Source organism: Mastigoproctus giganteus, chromosome 2 (genome assembly GCF_048544385.1).
Source record: "Mastigoproctus giganteus isolate SK-2022 chromosome 2, ASM4854438v1, whole genome shotgun sequence".
In the NCBI taxonomy this organism is placed as follows: domain Eukaryota; kingdom Metazoa; phylum Arthropoda; class Arachnida; order Uropygi; family Thelyphonidae; genus Mastigoproctus; species Mastigoproctus giganteus.
Window position 1 is genome coordinate 198,562,491 of NC_143576.1, and position 27,949 is coordinate 198,590,439.

Below are 27,949 nucleotides of genomic sequence, written 5' to 3' on the forward strand. Positions count from 1 at the left end.
TTCTTCTTTCCCTTGGTCGGATTACTGTTTCAAAACTTCTGATGTCAATGTTTGCTCAAATCGTGTCAGTGAAATTATTCTTGCAGGAATGGAATACTTTATTCCACACACCACTTTAAAATCTCGTCCTTTACCTAAACCTTGGTTTTCCAATAAATGTTCTAAGGCTGTTCAAGAGAGGAATGTTGCATATCCCAATTGGCTTGTTTCTAATTCTTCAGTTTCATTTCCTGCCTACACCAAAGCTCGCAACAATTGCAAAGCAGTTATTAATCAGTACAAACTAGAGTTCGATTCTTGCCCTAATGGTATTCTGGTCTCTTGCCAAAGCTATTCACCGCAACTTTTGCCCATCTCTGCTCCCGCCTCTGTCCAAACCAGATGGTTCTGTTCTCACTTCAGAGGAGGATAAAGCTGACCTGCTAGCATCCCATTTTTCTTCGAGCTCATGTACTAATGATCTTGGTAAAACACCTCCCACCATTCCCAACATGCTCCATTCAATGCCTCCTGTGGTCTTCCGTCAAAAGGATATCAGAAGGATTTTGATGAATCTTGATGGTAAGAAAGCTCCAGTTCCTGATGGTATTTCTACATTTGTTCTCAAAACCTGTGCTCCTGAACTTACTCCTATTCTTTGCCGCCTTTTTTCATTTTCTTATTCCAAAGGTGTTTTTCCTTCTGCTTGGAAATTTGCTTACCCAGCCAGTTCCTAAAAAGGGTGACAAATCCCTCCCATCCAATTATCGTCCCATTGCAATTACTTCTACTCTTTCTAAAGTAATGGAGAAATCAATTAACCGCCAACTCTTAAACTATCTAGAAACCTTCCGTCTGATCAACGATCGCCAGTATGGATTCCATCAGTGTCGATTCACTTGTGATATTCTGGCTTATGTAACCCATTTATGGAATAATTCAATAGAAAGGTTCTCTGAAACACAAGTAGTTGCTCTTGACATCTCAAAGGCTTTTGATCATGTTTGGCATAAAGGTCTTCTAAACAAGCTTCCATCTTATGGTTTGCCAACTGTTTTTAGTAACTGTATATCCAGTTTTCTCTCTGATCGCTCACTGAGGGTGATGGTAGATGGCTCTCTGTCTTCTAACTTCTCCACTAATGCCGGTGCCCCCCAAGGTTCAGTTCTTTCCCCCACTCTTTTCCTCTTGAATATCAATGACCTTCTTCCATTGACTGGAAATCCTATCCATAGTTTTGCCGATGATGGCACATTCCATCCAACTTTCCATTTTGAGAAACCTTGTCCAGCTCAATCAGCTTCAAGTTCTCGAAAATCTGCTGCCAATTCCTTAAATGCCGATCTTCAGGTAATTCTCCAGTGGGGTAAAGACAACTTAGTTGATTTCAACCCTTCTAAAACTCAGTCTTGTCTTATATCTCGCAAAAAGGATTCTTCTGCTCCTATGTTTATCTTTAGTGACACTCCGATTTCTAGGCAAAATGATATATCTCTTTTGGGGATTACCCTGACCTCTAATCTCTCTTGGCACAAGCACATTACAAATATTGCTTCCTCTGCATCAAAAAACTTGGTTTTCTCTTTCGCTCCTGGCGTTACTTTTCTTCCAAACAGCTGCTCACTCTGTATAAATCGCAAATCCGCCCTGCCATGGAATATTGTTCCCACATCTGGGGTGGTGCCCCCAAAACCTCTCTCTCAGGCTTCTTGATTCCATTCAGAAGAGGGCAGTTAGGTTAATTAATGATTCATCTCTAACAGAGTCTCTCCACTCGCTTTCTCATAGACGCACTGTTTCTGCTGCATGCCTCTTCTACAGATACTTCCATGGGCACTGTTCTTCTGAATTGGCTTCTATAATTCCCGCTCTCTCTCTTTCAAAACAGTCCGAACACGTGCCGCCACCAGCCAACATCCATTTACTGTCCAACTTCAAACCCACAGAACCAACTTTTCATCTTCCTCATTTATTCATTCAACTGCCGTTTTCTGGAACAACCTTCCTTCATACGTATTTCCTGAAAATTACAATCTACAGAAGTTCAAGTCCAATATCAACAAATATCTTCTTTCGTCTTCTCAACCTCCAACCCAAGCACGGTACTAAGTACTATAGGTTCTAATACCTCTCGTGTTTGGGGTTCTCATAAAAAAAAAAAAAAACAAAAGACACTGTAATTTGCAAAACTTAAGTCTTTCTTCGTAAGAGCAACCCTTCGTTCCATTCACTAACCTTGTTGCCCTTCTCTGTACTCGTTCCAGCAGCTCTACATCCTTCTTGAAATGAGGCCTCCAGACCTGTATACAGTACTCAAGGTGCGGCCTGACCATTGCCTTATACAAGGGAATAATCACCTCCCTATCCCTGCTAGAAACATTCCTGTATATCATTGATAAGACACCATGAGCTACTCTTGCAGCCCATCTGCACTGCTCAGAGAACGTCATATCTGCCTGCACAATTACCCCCAGGTCCTTTTCATTCTCTACCACTGTCAGTGTAGTACCACAGAGTTGGTACGTTGCTCTGAGGTTGCTGTTTCCCATATGTAGTTCTTTACATTTGTCAATGTTAAACTTCATTTGCCACCTCTCAGCCAATCTGCTCAACCTTTCCAGATCCTGTTGCAGCAGCATAGCATCAGTAGCGTCCTTAACATCCCTGCCAACCTTCATATCGTCTGCAAACTTGGACATTAAGCTTGATATACCATCATCAATATTATTTATAAATACAGAAAACAACAATGGACCCTACACTGAACCCTGAGGGACTACACTAATAACATTAGTCCACGATGAGCAGTGTCCATTAATTACCACTCTCTGTCTTATGCCACTCAACCATCCCTTTATCGATAGCAACAATTTGCCAACAATGCCACACTGCTCCAATTTATGCAGCAGTCTTCCATGTGCAACAGTATCAAAAGCCTTTCTAAGATCCAAATATATAATATCAAAGTTATTCCCTGCATCCAATTCTTTTGGAACTACATCATAGTATCCAATCAGACTGGTCAGGCAAGACCTTCCCTTAACAAAACCATGCTGTGTCTGAGCTATAACTGAATTTTTGTCAAGATGATCCTGCAGTGCTTCTTTAACCAGTGCTTCCATTAATTTTCCTGGAACAGAATTTAAACTCACAGGTCTATAATTACTTGTGTCAGCCTTTGATCCTCCTTTGTGAATTGGGGTTACATCTGCACATGTCCAGTCTGTGGGTACCTCCCCTGAGTCCAAGGAAGCTCTCATAATTATGGCTAACGGATTGCATACTTCCTTTGCTGCCTCCTTTAATATAACTGGATAGATCCCATCCACCCCAGGTGCCTTTCTTGTATTTATCTTCAACAATTTCTCCTCCACTTTACTCTCAAATATTACAATATCATCTAGCTCACTGCCAGTGTTTACTTCATCTATGGCATTCCCCATCCTGAATAACTCCTCATGTGTGAATGTAGATGAAAAATATTGATTTAGTTTGTTAGCTATCTGAGCAGGATCATGAACAGTTGAACCATCGATATCAAGTGGATCAATCTGATTCATCCCCTTCCTTCTAGAGTTTACATAAGTAAAGAACTCCTTGCTGTTTTTCTTTGCATCCCTTGCCAAAGATTTCTCGTAATCTGCCTTCGCCTGCCTAACCTCCTTTGTAAATTGGTTACAGATCAACTTATATCTATCATAGACTTCTGTGTCACATGTTAATTTATATGTATCCCATGCATTTTTCTTCTCTGCCATATGTCTCATTAGTTCATCTGACATCCATTTAGGCCTGAACCTTGAACAATATTTCTTAGTTGGTATGTAAAGCCTAGTACCTTCCAAGATAAGTTCTTGAATGCTTCCCATTTTGAGTTTGCTGTTGGTAACATCATCAGTTGGCCCCAATGTATAGAATTTAAATACTGTCTCAGACCATCGTAGTCACCTTTACGAAAGCAATAACCCTTCCCTTTACCCCTGATGGTAGTTACCTCCTTGAGTAAATCCCACTTCAGCCCACTGTGATCACTGCCACCTAGTGGTTCCTGTATCTGCAGATTCTTAATGCATGAAGAATCACTACTGATAATCAAATCAAGAGTATTGCTCCCTCTAGTTGCCTCCCGAACATGCTGATTTAGAAAACAATCATCCTATAAATCCACAAAAGCCTTGCTAGTGTGTGAGTGACCAACCCACAAATTCCAGTCAATATCTGGGAAATTAAAATCCCCCATAATAAGACTCTCTGATTTACTGGCCCACTTTATTTCCATGTACAAAGGGTACTAGGAAAGTTTTGCAATATGATGCAACAGTGAATCACAGGAAGCTGCTTGTTGCTGCATGTTGAGACATGTTCATACTGGCATAGTAGCCGCCGCGCCAAGTCGATGGGCTCAGTTATTCATTAGTAGTGAGAGTGTAAAGTGCTTGCGATGGCATCGTGGTCACGAAATGAGATAAGGACAGTTTTGCGGTATAATTTCGTGCGTGGTTTAACCATAGGCCAGTGCTTAGAAGAAATGACTCTTGCACTAGATGATGATTGTCCACATCGTACAATGATATTCAGGTGGTATAGAGAATTCCAAAGGGGAAATTTCACTCTGGAGGATTCTGAGAGGCCGGGAAGGCCACGAATGTCAGTTACGGAGGAAAACGTTACTGCTGTCAGGAAAATGTTTGACGAAAACAGGTGAGTGACCTACCAACAGATAGAGGATACTTTGGGCCTAAATGCACCAGCAATTCGTTCGATTCTGCAAGATCATTTGCACGTGAAGAAACTTTGTTCTCTCTGGGTGCCGCATCAACTGACTGAAGAGCAGATGACACGACGTGTGACTTGGTGCCGGGAGATGTTAAAAAAGTTTGATAAGGGACAATCTCGGTATGTGAAGAACATCGTGACAGGTGACGAGACTTGGCTGTACTATTGCGATCTGCCGACCAAGGCTCAAAACAAAGTTTGGGTCTTTGATGACGACGACACACCCGTAATTGTCAGAAAATCCCGATCTGTAAAGAAGAAAATGATAGCTGTATTTTTCAAATCGAGTGGAATTGTGGAACGTGTCATTTTGGACACACAGAAGACAGTCACAGCTAAGTGGTATATTGAACAATGCCTGCCTAAAGTCATTGGATCTATGAAGAACCTGCAGCCAAAGTCAAGAATGGACACCTGGTACCTCCATCACGATAATGCTGCAGCTCACCGCGCCAAAGCCTGCACCGAATATTTGACCACGACAGGACTGAAACTTCTCGAGCACCCTCCCTACAGTCCAGAACTTGCTCCCTGCGACTTTGCACTGTTCCCGCATGTGAAAATGAAGCTAAAAGGGAGGCGGTTTTCCAGTGATGAGGACCTTCTACAGGCTTGGGACAACGAGTGTGCTTTACTCCCTAGTGAAACTTGGCAGAACTGGTTTAAAGATTGGTTTCGGAGGATGGAGAGGTGTATTGAATGTAGAGGAAATTACTTTGAAAAAATTAAATAAACAAAGCTGTATTGCAAAACTTTCCTAGTACCCTTTGTACAGTTTCTTATTATACTCATCAGAGTCATTAGGCCTATAGCACACTCCTTTTCTCAATTTTGATCTGATTGTCCAGCGATGTCAACTGGCTTCACTTCCTTGGATTTTATGTGTTTCTTAACTAATAGCATAACCCCTCCTCCCTTCCTATCCTGTCTATCCTTTCTGCAGACGTTGTACTCCCCAAATTCCAGTTCTGCATTACTTATATCTGTGTGACACCACGTCTCTGATATCCCAACAATATCTGCCTTTGATGCTTTTTGCAATACCTCAAATTCATCAAATTTATTTTCAAACTCCTAGCATTGGTGTACACGCACGTATACATGCACCTGTTCTTTTTCTTAGCTACCCTAACACAACCCATGTGTTTACTTGTACCCCAATGACTCCCAGCAGACTCTGAAATATCCTGCATCTTATTTTCCAAGCTGCTGCTCATTCCAATAGAAGCAGTGCAAGAATCACTTTCACCTCTGCCAGCGGCTACTGTTAATCTATTAGTCCTTGTATCCCCCCAATCTAGCAGTTTTCCGACCCACCTAACACTGCCTCGATAGCATCAGCAAACATTCTTGCACCCTTTCTATTTAAGTGTATCCCATCCCTGTAGAAGCAGTCTCTCCTGTTAACAAGTACAGACCAGGCTGAAAAAAATTCTACCCCTTGAGCATTGCACAATCTTTCCAGGGCCGAATTTATTGACAGGGCTCTCATCATATACTCCATCCTATCGTGTCTGGGCAGAATTGCAGACACTTTCAAATTCAACCCTAATTCACGGCTTTTTTTCAACGGTGACCTGTACTTGTTAAGTAATTCCGCCGGTCTCCTACTCTTAATATCATTAGTGCCAACGTATACAACTATATCACCTTTTGTGCCCTTAAAAGATGATATCCGCTCTACGTCATCAACCTTTGCCCTGGCAGACATACCCTGGTCCTGTTTCACCTATCCTTTTTACAAAGCATGTTCCCCGTTTCCCTGACAATAGAGTCACCAACAACTACTAGTTCCTTTGGGACCAGCGCATTCTGCCTTGGGGGTTGCCGCTGTGTTGCGGGATGCCCAAGTGCAAGCTCTGGCATTGGTGTGGGCAGCTGAGAGCTTGATGGGCCCCTCACTTTTAATCCTTCAAGAGCATCCACTTTGTCATTAGGCCTATAACACACTCCTACTCTCATTTTTACTTTCCCAGTGCTTATGTCACACCAAACTGACTCAACATTGCACTGTCCATCTATGTGAACTGGATGCACTTCCTTAGATTTTATGTTTTTCTTAATTAACAGCATAAACTTTCCTCCCTTCCTATCCCGTCTATCCTTTCTGGACATATTGTACTCTCCAAATTCCAATTCTGCATTCCTTATATCTGTGTGACACCACATCTCTGATATCCCAACAACACTTTGATGCCTTGACCGGCACTTGAAATTCATCAAATTTATATCCTATATTTCTAGCATTGGTGTACATGCACCTGTTCTTATTCTTAGCTACCCTAACATAGCCCACGTATTTATTTGTTTCATGATGACTCCTGCCAGTCCCTGAATCCCCCCAGCACTCCACTCTCCAGACCACTGTTCATTCTAAGAGAAGCAGTGCAAGAATCACTCTCAACCTCTGCCTGCAAATACTATTAACCTTTTAGTCCCTGAATCCCCCTAAGCTAGCAGTTATCCAAACCACCTAATGCTGCCTCGATAGCATCAGCAAACATCCTTGCATCCCTTCTATTTAAGTGTATCCCATCCCTGTAGAAGCAGCCTGTCCTATTAACAAGCGCAGATCACGCTGAGAAAAATTCTACCCCACGAGCCTTGCACAATTCCTCCAGGGCTGAACTGATTGTCAAGGCTCTCATCGTATACCCCCTCCTATCCTGTCTGGGCAGAATTGCAGACACTTTGAAATGTAATCCTAACTCACAACTTTTTTTCAGCATTGACCTCTACTTGTTAAGTAAATCTGCAGATCTCCTAGACTTAATGTCATTAGTGCCAATATGTACAACAATATCACCCTTTGTGCCCTTAAAAGATGATATCTGTTCTACATCATCATCAACTTTTGCTCCGGCAGACATACCCTGGTCCTATTCCACCTGTGCTTTTTACACAATATATTACCCATCTCCCTGACAATAGTCACCAACAATAAGGCCAGTCAGACCAGTGCATTCTGTCTTGGAGATTGCCACTGTGTTGCCTAATGCACAAGAGTGAGCTCTGGTGTTGAGTTGGGCAGCTGAGAGCTTGATGGGTCCCCCATTTTAATACCTTCAAAGTCATCTACATGACTGACTCTTCAAACACTCATAAGCACCCATCAGTACACTGAGTTGGTGCCTAATTTCTTGACACTCTCTGCACCTAGCGCGCGCGCACACACACACACACACACACACACACACACACACACACACACACACACACACACACACACACACACACACACACACAAAGACATCCTCCTTGGCTAGATCATGTCCTGTTCCAGAGAGTTCTGCAAACATTTCACAAGTTGCACATTTTTTTTAGGCTGTGATGCATTGAAATAGGTAACTATACAGCAAACCTTTAAAATTCCCCAGGCAGTCAGCCTCAACACATGGAGGTAAATTATTACAGTAATTTAAAAGAACATTTCTACAATCTGAAGATTAATTCTTTTTCCTTATAATTAAAATTTATGACCTCTAGTTCTAGAATTATTCATAAAAGTAAAATTTTCAAGTTCATTCATTTTACTAAACCTTTCAAAGAATTACAGCCCTCAGTCAAGTCCCCTCTAATGTGCTTGGTTACTAAGCTTGGCAGCCCACATAGTCAGTCTATATTTATACAGGTACCCTTTACAGGTTTCACTAAGCAGGTTTCCCATCCCTGGAAACAATTTCAAGAAGCACAATGTCTTTTTTAAGTACAATTGCCATACATGGACATAGTATTCCTGCACAGTCCTTACAATTGCCTTATACAGTGGGATTATAATCTCCCTATAATCCACAAGCAAATATTCCATATATCATCAATAAGGCAGACACTATGGGCATTCTTTACCACCTGCCTACACTGCTCAGAGAACTTCATATCTGCCAGTATTGTAACTCCCAAAAACCCACTTTCTCTACTGTTTTTAAATCCAAACACAACTTGAGGTTGTATAATTTGGGGTTGCTATTCCCTAAGCATAAGAACTTCCATTTTGTTGCATTAAAACATAGCTACCACTTTTCTGACCATCTCTGAAGACTACTGAGGTTATCCTGAAAGAGTGCTGCTTGGTGCTATCATTGCCCATTCTCCCAATGTTCACATCAATCCTTCTATCAGTGTCATTTATGAAAATCAGAACCAATAGTCCCAGAACTAATCCTTTGGGACTCCATTTCTAAAGTCAGAACAATATGAAGAGCAATCATTAGTTAGCATTAGCATTAGTTTAGGCATATGATGCAAGAAAGCAAGCCTGTACAGCATCAGCCAAAAAAAAAAAAAAAAAAAAAAACCCTTCCCATTTCACCCATCCGGTGACTCCAAATGTTTTCCTAGTTCAGTCTTAAATTATTTAAGCTATCAACTTCCACAACAACGGATGGAAGTCTGGTCCAGCAATCAACCACCTGCTGGCTAAGGGCAAACTTCTGAACATCTATTCTACAACTGTCTTTCCTCAATTTGAATCTATGCTCCCTCAGGTTGTTAATCTGGTCGAGCAGAATTATCCAGTCAGCATTGAGACTGCTCAAACCATTCAAGGCTTTGTACACCTCGATTAGATTGCCTCGCAGGTGCCTAGTCTCCAGATGCTGCAACTTGCAGAACTTAATCCTTTATTCATAAGTGCACCCCTTTGTTACTCTCACCAATCTTGTTGCCCTTCTCTATACTCATTCTAGCACTCTACATCCTTCCTAAAATGAGGCCTCCAGACCTGTATATAGTACTCAAGGTGTGGCCTGGCCATTGCCTTATACAAAGGGATACTTGCCTCCTTGTCTCTGCTAGAAAAATTCCTATACATCATTAACAAAACTCCATAACCTGCTCTGGCTGCCTGTCTGCACTGCTCAGAGAACTTCATACCTGACTGCAAAATTACCCCCAGGTCTTTTTCATTCTCCACCTTCCTGAGTGTAGTACCACACAGTTGGTAAATTTTCTTGCATTACTGCTATCCATATGGAGTACTTTGCATTTGTCAAGGTTAAACTTCAGTTGCTACTTCTCAGCCCATCTGCCTAACTTTTCTAGATCCTGTTGCAGTAGCATACTATCATTAACAACCCTGCCGACCTTTGTATCATCTGCAAACTTGGACATAAAGCCTGATATACCTTCATTGATATCATTGATAAATACACAAAACAACAATGGGCCCAGGACCGAACTCTGGGGTACTCCACTAATAACATTAGTCCACGTAGAGCAGTGTCCATTTATTACCACTCTCTGCCATTTCCCACTCAACCATCCCTTTATCCATTGCAATAACTTTCCCTTACTGCCATACCACTCCAATTTGTACAGCAGTCTTCTATGTGCAACAGTATCAAAAGCTTTTCTAAAATCCGATATCAAAATTATTTTTTGCATCCAGTTCCTTTGTGACCACATCGTAATATCCAATCAAATTGGTCAGACAAGACTTCCGCTTTACAAACCCATGCTGTGTCTGAACTATTACCTAGACAAGACAGCAGTAATAGTTCATGCTGTGTCTGAACTATTACTGCTGTCATGTCTAGGTAATCCTGTATCACCTCCTTAACCAGTGACTCCATTATTTTCCCTGGAACACAAGTTAAACTAACAGATCTATCATTATTTGTGTCACCCTTTGAACCCCCTTTGTGAATTGGGGATACATTTGCACATCTCCAGTCCATGGGGACCTCCCCTGACTCTAAGGATGCTCTCGTAATTATGGCTAAGGTTTAATTACTTCCCTTGCTGCCTCCTTAATTATAACTGGATAGATTCCATTCCCAGGTGCCTTTTTTATGTTTAACTTCAGCAATTTCTCCTCCACTTTGCTCTCAGTTATTAAAAAATCAATTGTCTCCCTGTTACAGTTTCATAAACTTCTGGCATTCCCCTCCTTGACTAACTCCTCATGTGTGAATGTAGATGCAAAATACTCATTCAGTTTATCAGCTACTTGAACAAGATCATCAAGAATCGAACCATCTATGTTAAGTGGACCAATCTGATTCATCCCCTTCCTTCTAGTGTTTACATAAGTAGAGAACTCTTGGCTAAGGTAAAGAAAGCCTGCACGAGAAGCACGCAAATGTTTGATGAAATTTACAGTTAAAACTACTTTGCCGCAACGGCATTTGTATTGTTGCTCGCTCGGTAAACAGACAGTCGGTGTTATCAGTCTGGAGTAGAAGTTGAATCCCATGGGAGCTTGAACCCCTCCAAAAGTGGAGGGGGTAACCTGACCTTTTTCTTTAGAATCACTAATTGAATTAACTAATTGAATCACGAACAACAGAGTCATATTGGAAGTTCTGGCATCGTAAAAAATGTTCATAATGTAGTTTCACCGGTAAAATTTTTTCGAAATTTGTCATGCTTTTCATGTGGGCTTCCTTTGCCTTTTTTTTTTTTTTTTTTTTTAATAAACAATTTATCAACTAGTCCACCAGTGATTCTAAAGAAAAAATAGGTTACCCCCTTCACTTCAGGAGCTTTAATCTCCCATGGGATTCAATTTCCACTCCTGACCGATAACACCCACTGTATGTTTACTGAGTGAGCAACAATACAAATGCCGTTATGGCAAAGTACTTTTACAAGTAAATTTCATCGAACTTTTGCGTGCTTCTCGTGCAGGCTTTCTTTACCTTCGCCGAACTCTTTGCTGTGTTTCTTTGCATCCTTTGCCAAAGATTTCTCGTAATATGCCTTTGCCTGCCTAACCTCCTTTGTGATTTGATTACAGACTAGCTTATATCGGCCATAAACTTCTGTGTTGCCTGATAATTTATATGCATCCCATGCATTTTTCTTTTCTGCCATGAACCTCATTAATTCACCGACATCCATTTAGACCTGAACCTTGAACAGTATTTCTTAGTTGGTATGAAAAACCTAGTAGCCTCCAATATTAAGTCCCTTTCCATTAGTTGAGGGTATGATGCAAGAAAGAAAGCTTATACGGCATCAGCCAAAAAAAAAAAAAAAAAAAACCCTTCCCATTTCACCCATCCGGTCACTCCAAATGTTTGTCCAGTTCAGCCTTAAATTTATTTAAGTTATCGACTTCCATGTTGTCAACTCCAAAAGCCTTACTAACCTTTAGGCTCAAATATTTTTTAAAATAAATTAGGGTTGAACGTGAATTAGGGTTGAACTTGAAAGTGTCTGCAATTCTGCCCAGACACGATAGGAGGGAGTATATGATGAGAGCCTTGTCGATCAATTCGGCCCTGGAGGGATTGTGCAAGGCTCAAGGGGTAGAATTTTTTTCAGCCTGGACTGTACTTGTTAACAGGAGAGATTGCTTCTACAGGGATGGGATACACTTAAATAGAAAGGGTGCAAGAATTTTTGCTGATGCTGTCGAGGCAGTGTTAGGTGGGTCGGAAAACTGCTAGTTGGGGGGGATACAAGGACTAATAGATTAACAGTAGCCAGTGGCAGAGGTGGAAGTGATTCTTGCACTGCGTCTATTGAAATGAGCAGAAGTCTGAAAAACAGGATGCAGGATATTTCAGAGACTGCTGGTAGTCATTGCGGTACAAGTAAACACATGGGTTGTGTTAGGGTAGCTAAGAATAGAAACAGGTGCATGTATACCTGCGTGTACACCAATGCTAGGAGTTTGGTAAATAAATTTGATGAATTTGAGGTATTGCTCAAAACATCAAAGGCAGATATTGTTGGGATATCAGAGACGTGGTGTCACACAGATATAAGTAATGCGGAACTGGAATTTGGGGAATACAATGTGTATAGAAAGGATAGACAGGACAGGAGGGGAGGAGGGGTTATGCTATTAGTTAAGAAACACATAAAGTCCAAGGAAGTGAAGCCAGTCGACATCGATGGACAGGGCAGTGTCGAGTCAGTTTGGTGTGACATAAGCATAGGGAAATCAAAATTGAGAGTAGGAGTGTGCTATAGGCCTAATGACTCTGATGAGTATAATAAGATGTTGTACAGGGAAATAGAGTGGGCCAGTAAATCAGAGAGTCTTATAATGGGGGACTTTAATTTCCCAGATATTGACTGGAATTTGTGGGTTGGTCACTCGCACACTAGCAAGGCTTTTGTGGATTTATTGGATGATTGTTTTCTACATCAGCATGTTCGTGAGGCAACAAGAGGGAGCAATACTCTTGATCTGATTATCAGTAGTGATTCTTCATGCATTAAGAACCTGCAGATAAATGAACCACTAGGTGGCAGTGATCACAGTGTGTTGAAGTGGGATTTACTCAAGGAGGTAACTACCATCAGAGGTAAAGGGAAGGGTTTTTGTTTTCGTAAAGGCGACTATGATGGTCTGAGACAGTATACTGTCTCAGACCATCATACATCATACAGTATACTGTCTCAGACCATCATAGTCGCCTTTACGAAAACAAAAACCCTTCCCTTTACCTCTGATGGTAGTTACCTCCTTGAGTAAATCCCACTTCAACACACTGTGATCACTGCCACCTAGTGGTTCATTTATCTGCAGGTTCTTAATGCATGAAGACAGGATGCAGGATATTTCAGAGACTGCTGGTAGTCATTGCGGTACAAGTAAACACATGGGTTGTGTTAGGGTAGCTAAGAATAGAAACAGGTGCATGTATACCTGCGTGTACACCAATGCTAGGAGTTTGGTAAATAAATTTGATGAATTTGAGGTATTGCTCAAAACATCAAAGGCAGATATTGTTGGGATATCAGAGACGTGGTGTCACACAGATATAAGTAATGCGGAACTGGAATTTGGGGAATACAATGTGTATAGAAAGGATAGACAGGACAGGAGGGGAGGAGGGGTTATGCTATTAGTTAAGAAACACATAAAGTCCAAGGAAGTGAAGCCAGTCGACATCGATGGACAGGGCAGTGTCGAGTCAGTTTGGTGTGACATAAGCATAGGGAAATCAAAATTGAGAGTAGGAGTGTGCTATAGGCCTAATGACTCTGATGAGTATAATAAGATGTTGTACAGGGAAATAGAGTGGGCCAGTAAATCAGAGAGTCTTATAATGGGGGACTTTAATTTCCCAGATATTGACTGGAATTTGTGGGTTGGTCACTCGCACACTAGCAAGGCTTTTGTGGATTTATTGGATGATTGTTTTCTACATCAGCATGTTCGTGAGGCAACAAGAGGGAGCAATACTCTTGATCTGATTATCAGTAGTGATTCTTCATGCATTAAGAACCTGCAGATAAATGAACCACTAGGTGGCAGTGATCACAGTGTGTTGAAGTGGGATTTACTCAAGGAGGTAACTACCATCAGAGGTAAAGGGAAGGGTTTTTGTTTTCGTAAAGGCGACTATGATGGTCTGAGACAGTATTTAAATTCTATACAGTGGGACCAACTGATGATGTTACCAACAGCAAACTCAAAATGGGAAGCATTCAAGGAACTAATCTTGGAGGCTACCAGGCTTTACATACCAACTAAGAAATATTGTTCAAGGTTTAGGCCTAAATGGTTGTCAGATGAACTAATGAGACATGTGGCAGAGAAGAAAAATGCATGGGATACATACAAATTAATGGGTGGCATGGAAGCCTATGATAGATATAAGTTGGTCTGTAACCAAGTCACAAAGGAGATTAGGCAGGCAAAGGCAGACTACGAAAAATCCTTGGCAAAGGATGCAAAGAAAAACAGAAAAGAGTTCTTTACATACTTGAACTCGAAAAGGAAAGGGATGAATCAGATTGGTCCACTGGATATTGATGGTTCAACAGTTGAGGATCCTGCTCAGGTGGCTAACAATCTAAACGAGTATTTTGCATCTACATTCACGCATGAGGAGTTATTCAGGAAGGAGAATGATGTAGGTAAAGTAAACATTGGCAGTGAGCTGGATGATTTTGTAATAACTGAGAGGAAAGTGGAGGAGAGATTGTTGAGGATAAACATAAAAAAGGCACCTGGGGTGGATGGGATCTATTCTATCCAGTTATATTAAAGGAGGCAGCAAAGGAAGTAAGCAAACCCTTAGCCATAATTATGAGAGCTTCCTTGGACTCAGGGGAGGTACCTATGGACTGGAGATGTGCAAATGTGACCCCAATTCACAAAGGAGGTTCAAAGGCTGACACAAGTAATTATAGACCTGTTAGTTTAACTTCTGTTCCAGGTAAATTAATGGAGGCACTGGTTAAAGAAGCACTGCAGGATCATCTAGAGAAGAATTCAGTTATAGCTCAGACGCAGCATGGTTTTGTTAAGGGCAGGTCTTGCCTGACCAATTTGATTGGATACTATGATGTAGTCACAAAAGAACTGGATGCAGGGAATAACTTTGATATTATATATTTGGATCTTAGAAAGGCCTTTGATACTGTTGCACATGGAAGACTGCTGCACAAATTGGAGCAGTGTGGCATTGGAGGTAAATTGCTGCTATGGATAAGGGGATGGTTGAGTGGCAGAAGACAGAGAGTGGTAATCAATGGACACTGCTCAACGTGGACTAATGTTATTAGTGGAGTTCCTCAAGGTTCAGTGTTGGGTCCGTTGTTGTTTTCGGTGTTTATGAATGATATTGATGATGGGATATCAAGTTTAATGTCCAAGTTTGCAGATGATACAAAGGTTGGCAGGGTCGTTAAGGACAATACTGACGCTATGCTGCTGCAACAGGATCTGGACAGGTTGAACAGATGGGCTGAGAGGTGGCAAATGAGGTTTAACATCGACAAATGTAAAGTGCTGCATATGGGAAACAGTAACCCCAGAGCAACGTATCAACTCTGCGGTACTACACTGACAGTGGTGGAGAATGAAAAGGACCTGGGGGTAATTGTGCAGGCAGATATGAAGTTCTCTGAGCAGTGCAGACGAGCTGCAAGAGTAGCTCATGGTGTTTTATCAATGATATACAGGAATTTTTCTAGCAGGGATAAGGAGGTGATTATTCCCTTGTATAAGGCAATGGTAAGGCCACATCTTGAGTACTGTATACAGGTCTGGAGGCCTCATTTCAAGAAGGATGTAGAGCTGCTGGAACGGGTACAGAGAAGGGCAACAAGATTAGTAAATGGAACAAAGGGTTGCTCTTACGAAGAAAGGCTTAAGTTTTGCAAATTACAGAGTCTGGAGACTAGGCACCGGCGAGGTGATCTGATAGAGGTGTATAAGGCTTTGAATGGTTTGAGCATGCTCAATGCCAATGGGATTCTTCATCTTTCTCAGAATAATCACCTCAGAGGGCATAAATTCAAATTGAGGAAGGACGGATGTCGGATAGATGTGCGAAATTTGCCTTTGGCCAGCGGGTGGTTGGTTGGTGGAACCGACTTCCATCACTGGTTGTTGAAGTTGATAGCCTAAACAAATTTAAAGCTCAACTGGACAGGTATTTCAAACGAACGGAGGGGTGAAATGGGAGTGGGTTTTTTTTTTTTTTTTTTTTGGCTGATGCTGAATAAGCTTGCTTTCTTGCATCATATGCCTCTGCTAATGCTAATGCTAATGCTAAACAATTATCTGTAATAATTTCAGTATCACTAATTTGATACCACTCTGCAGATGGAAGTCTGTTCCAGCAATCAATTACCCATTGGCTAAAGGCAAACTTCCACACATCTATTCTACAACTGTCTTTCCTCAGTTTGAATCTATGCCCCCTCGGGTTCTTAGTCTGAGCAAGCGGAAGTATCCTGTCAGCAGCATTGAGCCTGCTCAAACCATTCAAGACCTTATACACCTAAATCAGATCACCTGATTGAGGTGTATAAGTCCTGTCTGAGACCACTGTAGTCACCTTTACGAAAGCACAACTCTACAATCCATTTTAGAATCTTAACATTGATCCCAACATGTCCCAGCTTATTTAGTAATCTCTCATGTGGTAATGAGTCAAAAAGTGCTTTGCAAAATCGAAATAAATAATGTTGAAATTCTTTTCAACATTGTTTTGAAATCCAGTTTATCAGTAACTCTATCAAAACAGCTAAAAAAACCAGGTTACTTAAACATGATTTTCCCTTTACAAATGTGCTGTATTTTGCTTTAGAATTCCATTTTCATCTAAATGATTTTATAATGCACTCATTGTCATTGCCTCCATTATTTTTCCTATCACTGAAGTCAGACTGACTGGTTGGTAGTTACTCATTTCAATCTTAGAACCACCTCTATGTACTGGTGATACATTGGCACTTTGCCAGATGAATCTCTCCAGAATCCAATGCCCTCATAATTAACCTTAACAGTTCGATGCACTCTCTCACCACCTCCAGATTTATTGGGTGTATGCCATCAACTTCAGAAGCCTTACTTACCTTTAGGCTCAAATTTTTTTATAATAAACAATTATCTGTAATAATTTCAGTATCACTAATTTGATACTGCTCTGCCTCACTTGCACCATCACCACCATCACTCCTCACTATGAAAGATATTTCATGCATAAATAACACTGAAAGGTACCAGTTCAATTCATCCACAACATCAGCTGGGTTACCTAAGATTTTTCTACATCCATTATTCAAAGGTTCAATCGGATTTGTTTTCTTCTTCTTCTTTGTATTAATACACATAAAAACCTCTTTGTCCCTGTTCTCTGCTCTCTTAAACAGTGATGTCTCATACCGTTGCCAACCTAACCTTATCTGCAGTACTATTACAGATCAACTTATAGCTGTTATAGGCTTCAGTACTTTTTATCGCTCTGTAACTTTCCCATGCCATCTTTTTCTGCTCTATTAGACTGGCTATCTCTGTATTCATCCATCTCAGCATCCTCTTCATGCTACATTTTCTTAATGGCATAAATGCAGAGACTAGGCACCTGCGAGGTTTTTTTTTAGGAGCATTAGCAACTAAGGCCATATTGCTCCAGGGATATGTGGTGGTCATTCCCTGACCTTTCTGCATCCTCTGTATTTGATGGTCATAGGCTCGAACCCCGGTCTAATCAAGAAGCGTGTGCTACGCACTGCTGCTCCTGCCTACCTGGCTACGGAGGCGCCCACCTGCGAGGTGATCTGATTGAGATGTATAAAGCCTTGAATGGTTTCAGCAAGCTCAATGCTGATGGGTTTCTTCCTCTTGCCACAGATTAATCACCTGAGGGGACATAAATTCAAATTGAGGAAAGGCAGTTGTAGAAGAGATGTGCAAAAATTTGTCTTTAGCCAGTGGGTGGTTGATTGTTGAAACAAACTGCCATCTGTCATTGTAGAAGTTGACAGCTTAAATAAATTCAAGGCAGAACTAGACAAACATCTGCAGTGAATAGATGGGTGAAATGGAAAATTTTTTTTTTTTTTTTGGCTAATGCTGTATGAGCTTGCTTTCTTGCATCATATGCCTCTGCTAATGCATTAGCATTAGAAGGTTAATTCATTAAAAATTATGTTCCATAATTTTTAATGTATTAACCCTCTCTCTGCTATCTGCCCAGTTGAAAGACACCTTTTAGTAAATTAAAATGTCAGTCCCTTTTGGGTTTTTTTCCTACTTTCACTTTGGAGCAATCTGCATTCCACCACCAATTTTTGTGTACACGCTTGCACTGGTCCGATTGAAATTAAATCTCTATACCTTTACCTTCAACAACTGCAACCTCTAAACCTCATCCTAGAAAATGCTATGATCAGTTTTATGCCTCTGCTAATGCTGATGCATTTATAGCACCTGTGTCTATTGCTTTAAAGATGTTCTATAATTTTTAATGTATTAATCCTCTCTCTCTGCTATCTGCCCAGTTGATACGACACCATGTAGTAAATTAAATTGTCAGTCCCCTTTCTTGAAATTAAATCTTCATACCTTTACCTTCAACAACTGCAACCTTTAAACCTCATCCTAGAAAATTATAGGAGCATATTCTTAATCCTAGCATTTTCCTTAACATGCTGATTCAATAATCATCTAGTTTACTTAAAAATTTTGTTTCCCATGGCAAGTTTGCCCTACTACTTTCTTCAATTAATAAGGGGCAATCTGAAATCACCCATAATAAGGCATTCACACTTTCTTGCCCATTCCAACTGCACTTAGGGGTTCTCATCATATTCCTCACACTCTTCTGATCTTTAGCACATTACCATTCTCACTTTACTTTTGCATCCAACTATTTCAAATTCTATTCTGGCATACATAAGTTCTGAACCAGGAAAGCTTTTGTTTGCACTCACGCTGATTTTTTGATAAGAAGCACGATATCACCCCACCAACCCTGTACATCTTATCTATCCTCCTAAATATATTATCCATAATATAGCAAACGTTATGCAGCACCACAGTCACCTATGCATAAATTCAGATCTATAAATACAAGTTCCTGCATACTATCAATATCAAATGATATATCCTTCTACTTTAGGCATTATCTTGGTCTGCAGGTTAATCTATATGTAAAAGAGGCACTGGTTAGTCAACCTTCTACTTATGAGAACATAATTCTCATTAACTGACTAATAAGCCAATTTCCTATGCACTGGATCATAAGAGTTATTGTATTACCATCATTACATTAGATATGTAACTACACTATGAAATACTTAAGTAAAGCTAAAAAAAACTTTCACATGCATGAATTGTGTAATACACACTGTGGAACTGTGAATCCACTCATAACTCTCACACATGTTAATAATGTAACAATTGTTCCCCTGAGATTTATTAAACAAGGATAAATTTTAGGTGCCTAGGTATATTTAATTTCCAATATAAAATTAAAAATTTGACTAAAGTCCAGGTGTTTCTACACACAAACCAGCTACTCAAGGTGCTCTGCTATCCCTTCTTCCCCAAATAACAATATCAAACAAACTTACACCATTAAATTTCTTAACTCTTGTGCTCCTTCCAACCTTTGGCCCAAGGCAGGTATCCATCCTAGATCTGATTCCACTCACCTGACTGAAGATGATCACTGGTATTACGTCGTAAAGTTTCTAGGGCACAGCGAATAGCCTTGGTGACTGCCTCAGTAGATCTATGACTGTAAATTTGAAGAAGTTCATGAGCTCCATTGGCCACCCTTCGTTTGAGATCATCATCAACTAAAATTGATTAAAGCAAGGATTTTATTCCATAGATATATATTTAAATGTTATGAAATATATTAAATTTAATTATATAATACAAAACAGCAACATCAGGAAGAAAGTTTTCTAAGGAAATTAAGTCTATATTTGTATATATACACTGATGAGCCAAAAACATTATGACCACCTACCTAATATGATGTTGGTCCTCCACGTGCAGCCAAAACAGCTCATACCCGGCGAGGCATGGATGCTACAAGATTTATAAATGTGTCTTGTGGTATCTGGCACCAACACGTAACCAGCAGATCCTTTAACTCCTGTAAGGGCCATGGTTGAGATGCTACAGATCAGAGTTGCTGTTCCAACACAAACCACAAATGCTCGATGGGATTCATGTCTGGGGAATTTGGAGGCCAGGACAATACCCAGAAGTTTTCCTCATGTTCCGCAAACCAATCTCAAACAACCTGGGCAGTGTGGCATGGCGCATTATCCTGCTGAAAGACAGCGCCGCCAGAGGGGAAGGCCATTGCCATGAAAGGGTGTACCTGGTCAGTCAGCAATGATGTTTAGGTAGGTGGTAAACATCAGAGTGCCCGGCACATGGATGACTGGACCCAGGGTATCCCAGCAGAACACTGCCCAAAGCATGACACCGCTGCACTGGCTTGTTTTCGTCCCATGGTGCATCCAGGTGCCATCACTTCTCCAGATAAATGATGCTCATGTACCGATCATCCACATGGTGCAACAGGAAACATGATTCATCGGACCAGACAACCTTCTTCCAATCACTTGAGGTCCAGTTTTGATGCCCACTGTAGGTGCTGTCACTGGTGAACCTTGGTTAGCATGGGCACTCGGAGTGGCCTGCAGCTATACAGCCCCATTTTCAGTGGGGTTCGATGTACTGTGTGTTCTGCCAGATTACTCCCATCATCAGCATTCCAATTACTGACAAGTTGCGCCACAGTTGCCCTTCTGTTGCCACAGAAGAGCCTTCGCTCACCTAGAGCATTGATGAGCCATGGTCATCCAACACCTCACCAGCAGTTCGTGGATTTTCCCTCCTCGGACCACTTTCGGTAGGTACTAACCACCAGCCGTGCTGTTTCGGACATGCTCTGACCCAGTCGTCTGGCGATTACAATTTGGCCTTTGTCAAACTCGCTTAAGTCTACTGCCTTTCCCATCTGAAGAACAAGAGTAACACTGATTAACAGAGCTCAGTATCAGGTGTTTTTTATACCGCGTCCTGACCTGCACACATGCCGTAGTTCACCTGCAGTTGCTTCGATTTGCATAATGACTCACTGGTCATAATGGCTTATCGGTGTATAACTGTAATATTCCTTGAGTTATTATTTATATTTTATATATATTTAATATTATATACTTATATTTATTTTTTTATTTTATTCATGTTCCAGATAACTAACCACCTTTGCCACTCCTTGTGGACTCATATGATTCAAAGGTAACACCTGACAAAAACAAAGAATTAGCAGCACTTCCCCACCAGTGGGTTGCAAGACATTTCTGAAGTGTTTGTAAGAAAAATTTTGGTAATGATGCCTTTTTAATTTTCCTGAGTTTAGCATTATTTTAATTTCCTTCTGATTTAGTAAATTATTTAAAAAGAAAACAATGGCAGATATTTAAGTGTTGATTTTGTCTAAAAAAATTTGTTCAAAATAGTTTATAATAAGCTTTTGTTTGAACTTCATGCAACGATAGCCACTGCTTTGGAATATATTTAATTTTTTTTTATCTACTTTGAGCTGGATATCATCATTCTTCTCTTTCTTGGTGATTTCCTTCTACTTTTGACTCTCTCTCTCAGAGTAACTCTGGAATTTTTTTTTTTTGGCTGGTGCAGCATAAGCCTCAGGCTTCCTTGCACCATATAGCTAATAATAATAATAATAACTACATGCATATGCAAGAAAATATTTTCAACTTATAAGTCAATATGATGCAGAAAAAAGGAAAGCTTCATGCAGATTCAGATTTAATACTTCTCTTTTCTGTTGAGTCAAACTTTAAGTTATTAAAACAAATTTCAGAAGTTTCATTACCTTTAGTCAAGGATGTCCTGGAGGGGGGCAGCCACACACAAGCCCCTTGTTAAAAAAAATTAGTTTGATAAAATTTAACAGGCTATTTTAACTAAGGATAACCCTTAACTTGAATTTTTCTCAAGCAGAGCCCGTTGTTAATAAACTGGCAGCCCACCCCTGGTTTTAGCTAAATGGTTTTGTTTTCAATTTTTAAATTATGTTTAAAGAAGTTTCATCAGTTACATGCATATGCATGTAACTGATTAAACTTGTATTTTAACCCTTAGTTTCTATGGTGCAATTTTTATTGCATCAGCAGTGCAGTACTCAACCATATATTGGTAAAGTTGAGTGCAGACTTACAGACCAATGCATCTGTTACATGCACGTTAAAGGCACCTCCATAGCCAGGTGGGCAGGAGCAGCAGTGCGTAGCACACGCTTCTTGATTAGACTGAGGTTCGAGCCCATGACCACCAAATATGGAGGATGCGGAAAGGTCAGGGAATGACCACCGCATATCCCCGGAGCAATATGGCCTTAGTTGCTAATGCTCCTAAAAACCAAATAACAACAGGTTAAAAAAATGTTTTTGTACAATAGGAATGTATTTTGAACTACATAAAATGACACTGAATAACTTTTAGACTAAACTTTATTTAATTTTTCTACTTTATTCACTTTTACAGAAATGTATATATAGTACTCAAAAATATCGTGTAAACAATATGGTGTAGTCTGTCAAACCAAACAATGAATTCAAAAATGAATTACACAAAAAAAATGCAACAGAATGTCACAAATTTCTAAGAATACTATCAAACACATGGTAGAAAAATACTGATGTGCTCATAGTCACAAGAAAAGTAAAACTGGCTCAATCAGGAAATTTAAATGTCTAGTAGTCTAAGAGACCATATAGTATTAGTTGAAGTAACTATTATTATGTGCTAAACTACAAACTGATGACAATATCAGAATTCAGATTTTATCATATGTACTACAGAAGCTTTGATTTCAATAGTTCAATATGTTCCTAAAGTTATTTTATTTTAAAAATCTATTTATTAAGTATTAAAAGGGGTTGACTACCAAAACTGTTATTATTTAAGTGGTTCACAAAGAGAAAAAAATCCCAGAAAGAAGAGTTTGTTAATGTTCCTAATGTTGGCAAACAGGCAGATTACTAGGACCCTATATGTTTAAAAGGAAGAGGATTATGGGGAAAAATGATTTTCAAAGCCGACTGCTAGAGGGTATGATGCCAACACAAAGATACAGACCTGCATTTCAGAACGTTTGGAAGATGTTGAGCAGAAATAAAAGACAGTTACTTTCTGTATTCAGAAAAAATTATTGCTAATGGCCTCCATGTCATTAGCAGTAATGTTTTCTTTTAATGTATTCCTTTGCTCCCTTCACCAATCTGGTTGCCCTTCTCTGCACCCATTCCAGAAGATCTACGTCCTTCCTAAAGTGAGACCTCCAGATCTGTATACAGTACTCAAGATATGGCCTTATACAAAGGAATAATCACCTCCTTATCCCTGCTAGCAAAGTTTATGTATATCATTGACAAAACCCCATGAGCTCTCCTAGCAACATGTCTGCACTGCTCAGAGAATTTCATATCTGACTGCACAAATACCCCCAGGTCTTTTTCGTTTTCCGCTACCCTGAGTGCAATACCACACAGTTGGTATGGTACGTTACTGCTATCCATATGCAGTACTTTGCATTTCTCAGTGTTAAACTGTAATTTCTCAACCAATCTGCCTAATTTTTCTAAATCCTGTTGCAGTAGCATACTGTCATTAACCACTCTGCTAACTTTTGTATCATCTGCAAACTTGGACATTAAGCCTGATATACCTTTTTCAATATCATTAATAAATACAGAAAACAATGGGCCCAGCACCAAACCCTGGGAGCCTTCACTAATTACATTAGTCCATGAAGAGCAGTGCCCATTGATAAACAATCTGTCTTCTTCCATTTAACTATTCCTATATTCATGCTCCTTAATGCCACATCGCCCCAGTTTGTACAGCAGTCTTTTATGTGCAATGCTATCAAAAGCCTTCCTGAAATCCAAGTATATTATATCAAAATTCTTTTTTTTGCATCCAGTTCCTTGGTCACTGAATCACAGTTAACCTATCAGGTTGGTTACTATGATGCATTGACCAGGTTCCATAACATGAGACACCTTCATTAACAGATAACCTGTTTCATGACACGAAACTTGCTTTACAATATGAGATTGATGCATTTTAGCGAATATGTACAGACTTTTACCATTTTGCCATGCTAAAGTTACCACATATATATCTTTCTGAACCCATGTCCTCCTTTGGACATCAATTGTCCAGCTTTCTGAGTTAATATAAAACAAGCAAAATACAGCGTTTACAGCAATTTTGTCACATTTCTCTAAGGTAGGCTCATTCTAAAGTTCATCCTCACCCGATTTCCTTTGAAGTACACACTGACTACCAATTGATACATGCTCATTCGCAGTGTAACCTTCTTTCTGTAGGAAGATGTGTATTGTGTAGTTTGTTGTGTATTGTTCATTGTGTAGGTGCAATACTGAAATATTAAATAAAGGAACCACATAAATGTTGATATACACTACCATATATATCAACAGTTAGTAAGCTTAGCAGTTAAAGTATTATGCTTCAACTGCTTTAACATTTATTGTATACACTTTAAAAACACTGAAACAATTAGCATCATACTCAGAATAGCAGGGAAAAGAATGCCTTGCATATAAAAGAATAGTGAAGGTTAACATTATGCATACTGTTTATTGTATAGATGCAATACTGAAGTATCAAATAAAGGAAAAGACAAACTGAAAAACATAAACTGAATCAAAGAAATGCAAAATGTGCACATAACACATGCCTGTTTCTTAAAAATTATACATTTACAAAAGATATTTTTTAAAAAAAGTTTTTTTTTTTTTTAATAATGACTTTTTCTATACCTAAAATCCACATTTCATTCTGAAAAATGTTGGTGTCCTCCTTTTTGGATTATAAAAGGAGACCAACCTTGCTGTCATTCTTTTTGGATTTTAATATGTACTACCTCTACATTTCCCTCAGCATGAATTGTTGAGTAGGCTTCCATCCTGCAGTGGGTTGATAATGGCTGCACTTTACCTTTTTTTTTTACCTCTACATTATTAGCATTAGTAGAGGCATATGATGCAAGAAAGCAAGCTCATGCAGCATCAGCCAAAAAAAAAAAATAAATAAATAAATAAACCTATTTCACCCCTCCATTCATTCCAAATGCCTGTCCAGCTCAGTCTTAAATTTATTTTGGCTATCAACTTCCACAACAAAATATGGAAATCTGTTCCACCAATCAACCACCCGCTGGCTAAAGGCAAATTTCTGCACATCTATTCTACAACTGTCTTTCCTCAATTTGAATCCATGCCCCCTCAGGTTCTTAACATCAGCAAGAGGAAGAATCCCATCAGCACTCAGCTTGCTCAACCCATTCAAGGCCTTATACACCTCAATGAGATCACCTCACAGGTGCCTACTCTCCAGGCGCTGCAATTTGCAGGACTTAAGCTTTTCTTGGTAAGAGCACTCCCCTTTGTTCCCCTCACCAATCCTGCTGCCCTTCTTTCGACTCATTCTAGAAACTCTACATCCTTCCTAAAATGTGATTCTCCAGACCTGTACACAGTACTCTAGGTGTGGCCTGACCATTGCCTTGTATAATGGGATAATCACCTCCCTATCCCAACTAGCAAAATTCCTATATATCATTAACAAGACTCCATGACCTGCCCTGGCACCCATCTGCACTGCTCAGCGAACTTTATATTTGACTGCACAATTACCCCCAGGTCTTTTTCACTTTCCACACTTCCCTGAGTGTAGTACCACACAGCTGGCATGTTTCTCTTTTGTTATTGCTACCCATATGCAGTACTTTGCATTTGTCAATGTTAAACTTCAGTTGCCACTTCTCAGCCCATTTGCCCAACTTATCTAGATCCAGTTGGAGTAGCATACTGTCTTTACTATCATTAACAACCCTGTCAACCTTTGTATCATCTGCAAACTTGGACATTAAATCTGATATACCTTCATCAATATCATTGATAAATATAAAAAACAACGAGCCCAACACTGAACCCTGGGGAACTCCACTAATAACATTTGTCCACGAAGAGCAGTGTCCATTGATTACCACTCTCTGTTGTCTCCCACTCAACCATCCCTTTATCCATTGTAGCAACTTAGCTTTAATGCCATACCTCTCCAATTTGTACCACAGTCCTTCATGTGCAACAGTATCAAAAACTTTCCTGAAATCCAAGTATACGATATCAAAATTATTTTGTCATTCAGTTCCTTTGTGACCACATCATAGTATCCACATCATATATACATTAATGCTTTATAATTCTTGTATGCAATATTCCTGAAGCCTTTGCTCATTTACTTAAATTTTTAAACTGACAACTTTTGGCATAGGTGCTAACAGATAGATAACTTTTAGCACAGGTGCCCCCATGATCAAAATCACTCATGATGAGGAAATATATCATCACTGGGTTGCCAGGTCCAACATTTATGATACCTAATTAACCATGAATAGTAGCAATATCTGAACTGACCACCTGGGTAATGGCAAGCATTACAAATAAATAGCAACCTAATTCTCTTTACAAAGTAGTGCTGTTTATCTGAAGTGCAGGACTGAAGGCAACTCTTGATGACTTACTCCACAATATGCAATTTATAACTTTTGTAGAAAGCAATTTACTCCTAGATATGCACCCAAATGAGACTTTCATCAATTCATGTATATTAATTTGAAATCATTGTATAATTTAAAATTTTATTGCTTGTTTTTTAATTAGTTTACATGAAAGTAAGTTGAATATAAACATGAAATCACTGTTTGAATAAGTCACATCAATTTCTAATAATTTTGAAACAGCATTCAAACACGAAAGTTTGCATAAATTGTGACAATATATTAAAAATTACATTTCACAGTGTCCAAAAATCTTGTTTACTAATTTTAGTTAAATGACATCTCAGGGGCCATTCGGAAAATATACATTTCAGTGGGGGGAGGGTTAAATGCAGATGAAATGTTAGCAACGCAGGGGCGTATCCGAGGGGGCAGAAAGGGCATATGCCCCCTTAACAAAAATTTTAAATTAAAGAAACAGAACGCAGGAAGCATTCTAAAAAAAAAAAAAAAAAATTAAGCCTGGTCGCCATGCCCCCCCCCCCCCAGGATGATACCTGGATATGCCACTGTACCAACATATGGGGGGATGGCAAAATAATGTTACATGAATTGGGGGGAAAAAAACTGATTACAATTGCTTTCTGAAAGATGTATCCCATTCAGCATGATGAAAAGTTTCTACTCTCCAAAGAACTGCTGCTCTTCTAACACTCAACGATTTTCTTCTTCACCCTATTTCAAATTCATGGATTATGTTTTCTGTACCTGCATCCTATGGTGGTCCCAGGTAGGGGCTATAGTTCCCCCCATGATCAAAATACTGTGGATTTTTTTTAGAGCAACATAATGATTAATGATTTTCCAAACACTGCACACCCCCATTAGAAAATCCTGGGCCAGCCACTGCCTTATCTATTTATAATTTTATGAAAATAAAATTATAAATAAATAAGGCAGTGGCTGGCCCATTGTGTTAAAATAATGAAAATAATTTCATTATTTTAACACAATGGGCCTTGCATTTTTCGTGATGGAATGTGAATTCGAACGCGCAGTCCACATCTTTCAACAGCAGTTTTACAGGAACCGATTTATCCATCATTTGAGTAGCGCCATTAAAAAATGCAGAAAAATCTTTCTGTTGATGTGTAACCATAGATACGGTTGTAAAAAAAAAACAGCGTATACGGGTCAAACCGCGCCAGTTCAACCTTCGAAATAAACGGTTCTGAAAACAATTCACCACTAACGCTCAGTTTATGGTCTGTTTATATTTTTTGATTTATTATAAAAAAAAATTAAAACAATAAAATAAAATAAATATTTTGGATTGGATTTTTAAATTTAAATGAAAAGAATTTATTTTATCGTAATGTACAAACAACACTCATAGCCTCTCAATGAAG

General features: G+C 39.6%; 1 protein-coding gene across 1 annotated transcript in view; it reads right to left on the bottom strand.

Moving 5' to 3' along the window:
* The window catches only part of Dhc1 (dynein axonemal heavy chain 1), a 620,756-nt gene that overhangs the window by 520,533 nt on the left and 72,274 nt on the right, over positions 1-27,949 (bottom strand). Inside the window, exon 14 of the mRNA XM_090390121.1 lies at positions 19,609-19,755. Coding sequence (XP_090246247.1) covers positions 19,609-19,755 — 147 coding nt within the window. The remainder of the gene's footprint in view (positions 1-19,608; positions 19,756-27,949) is intronic.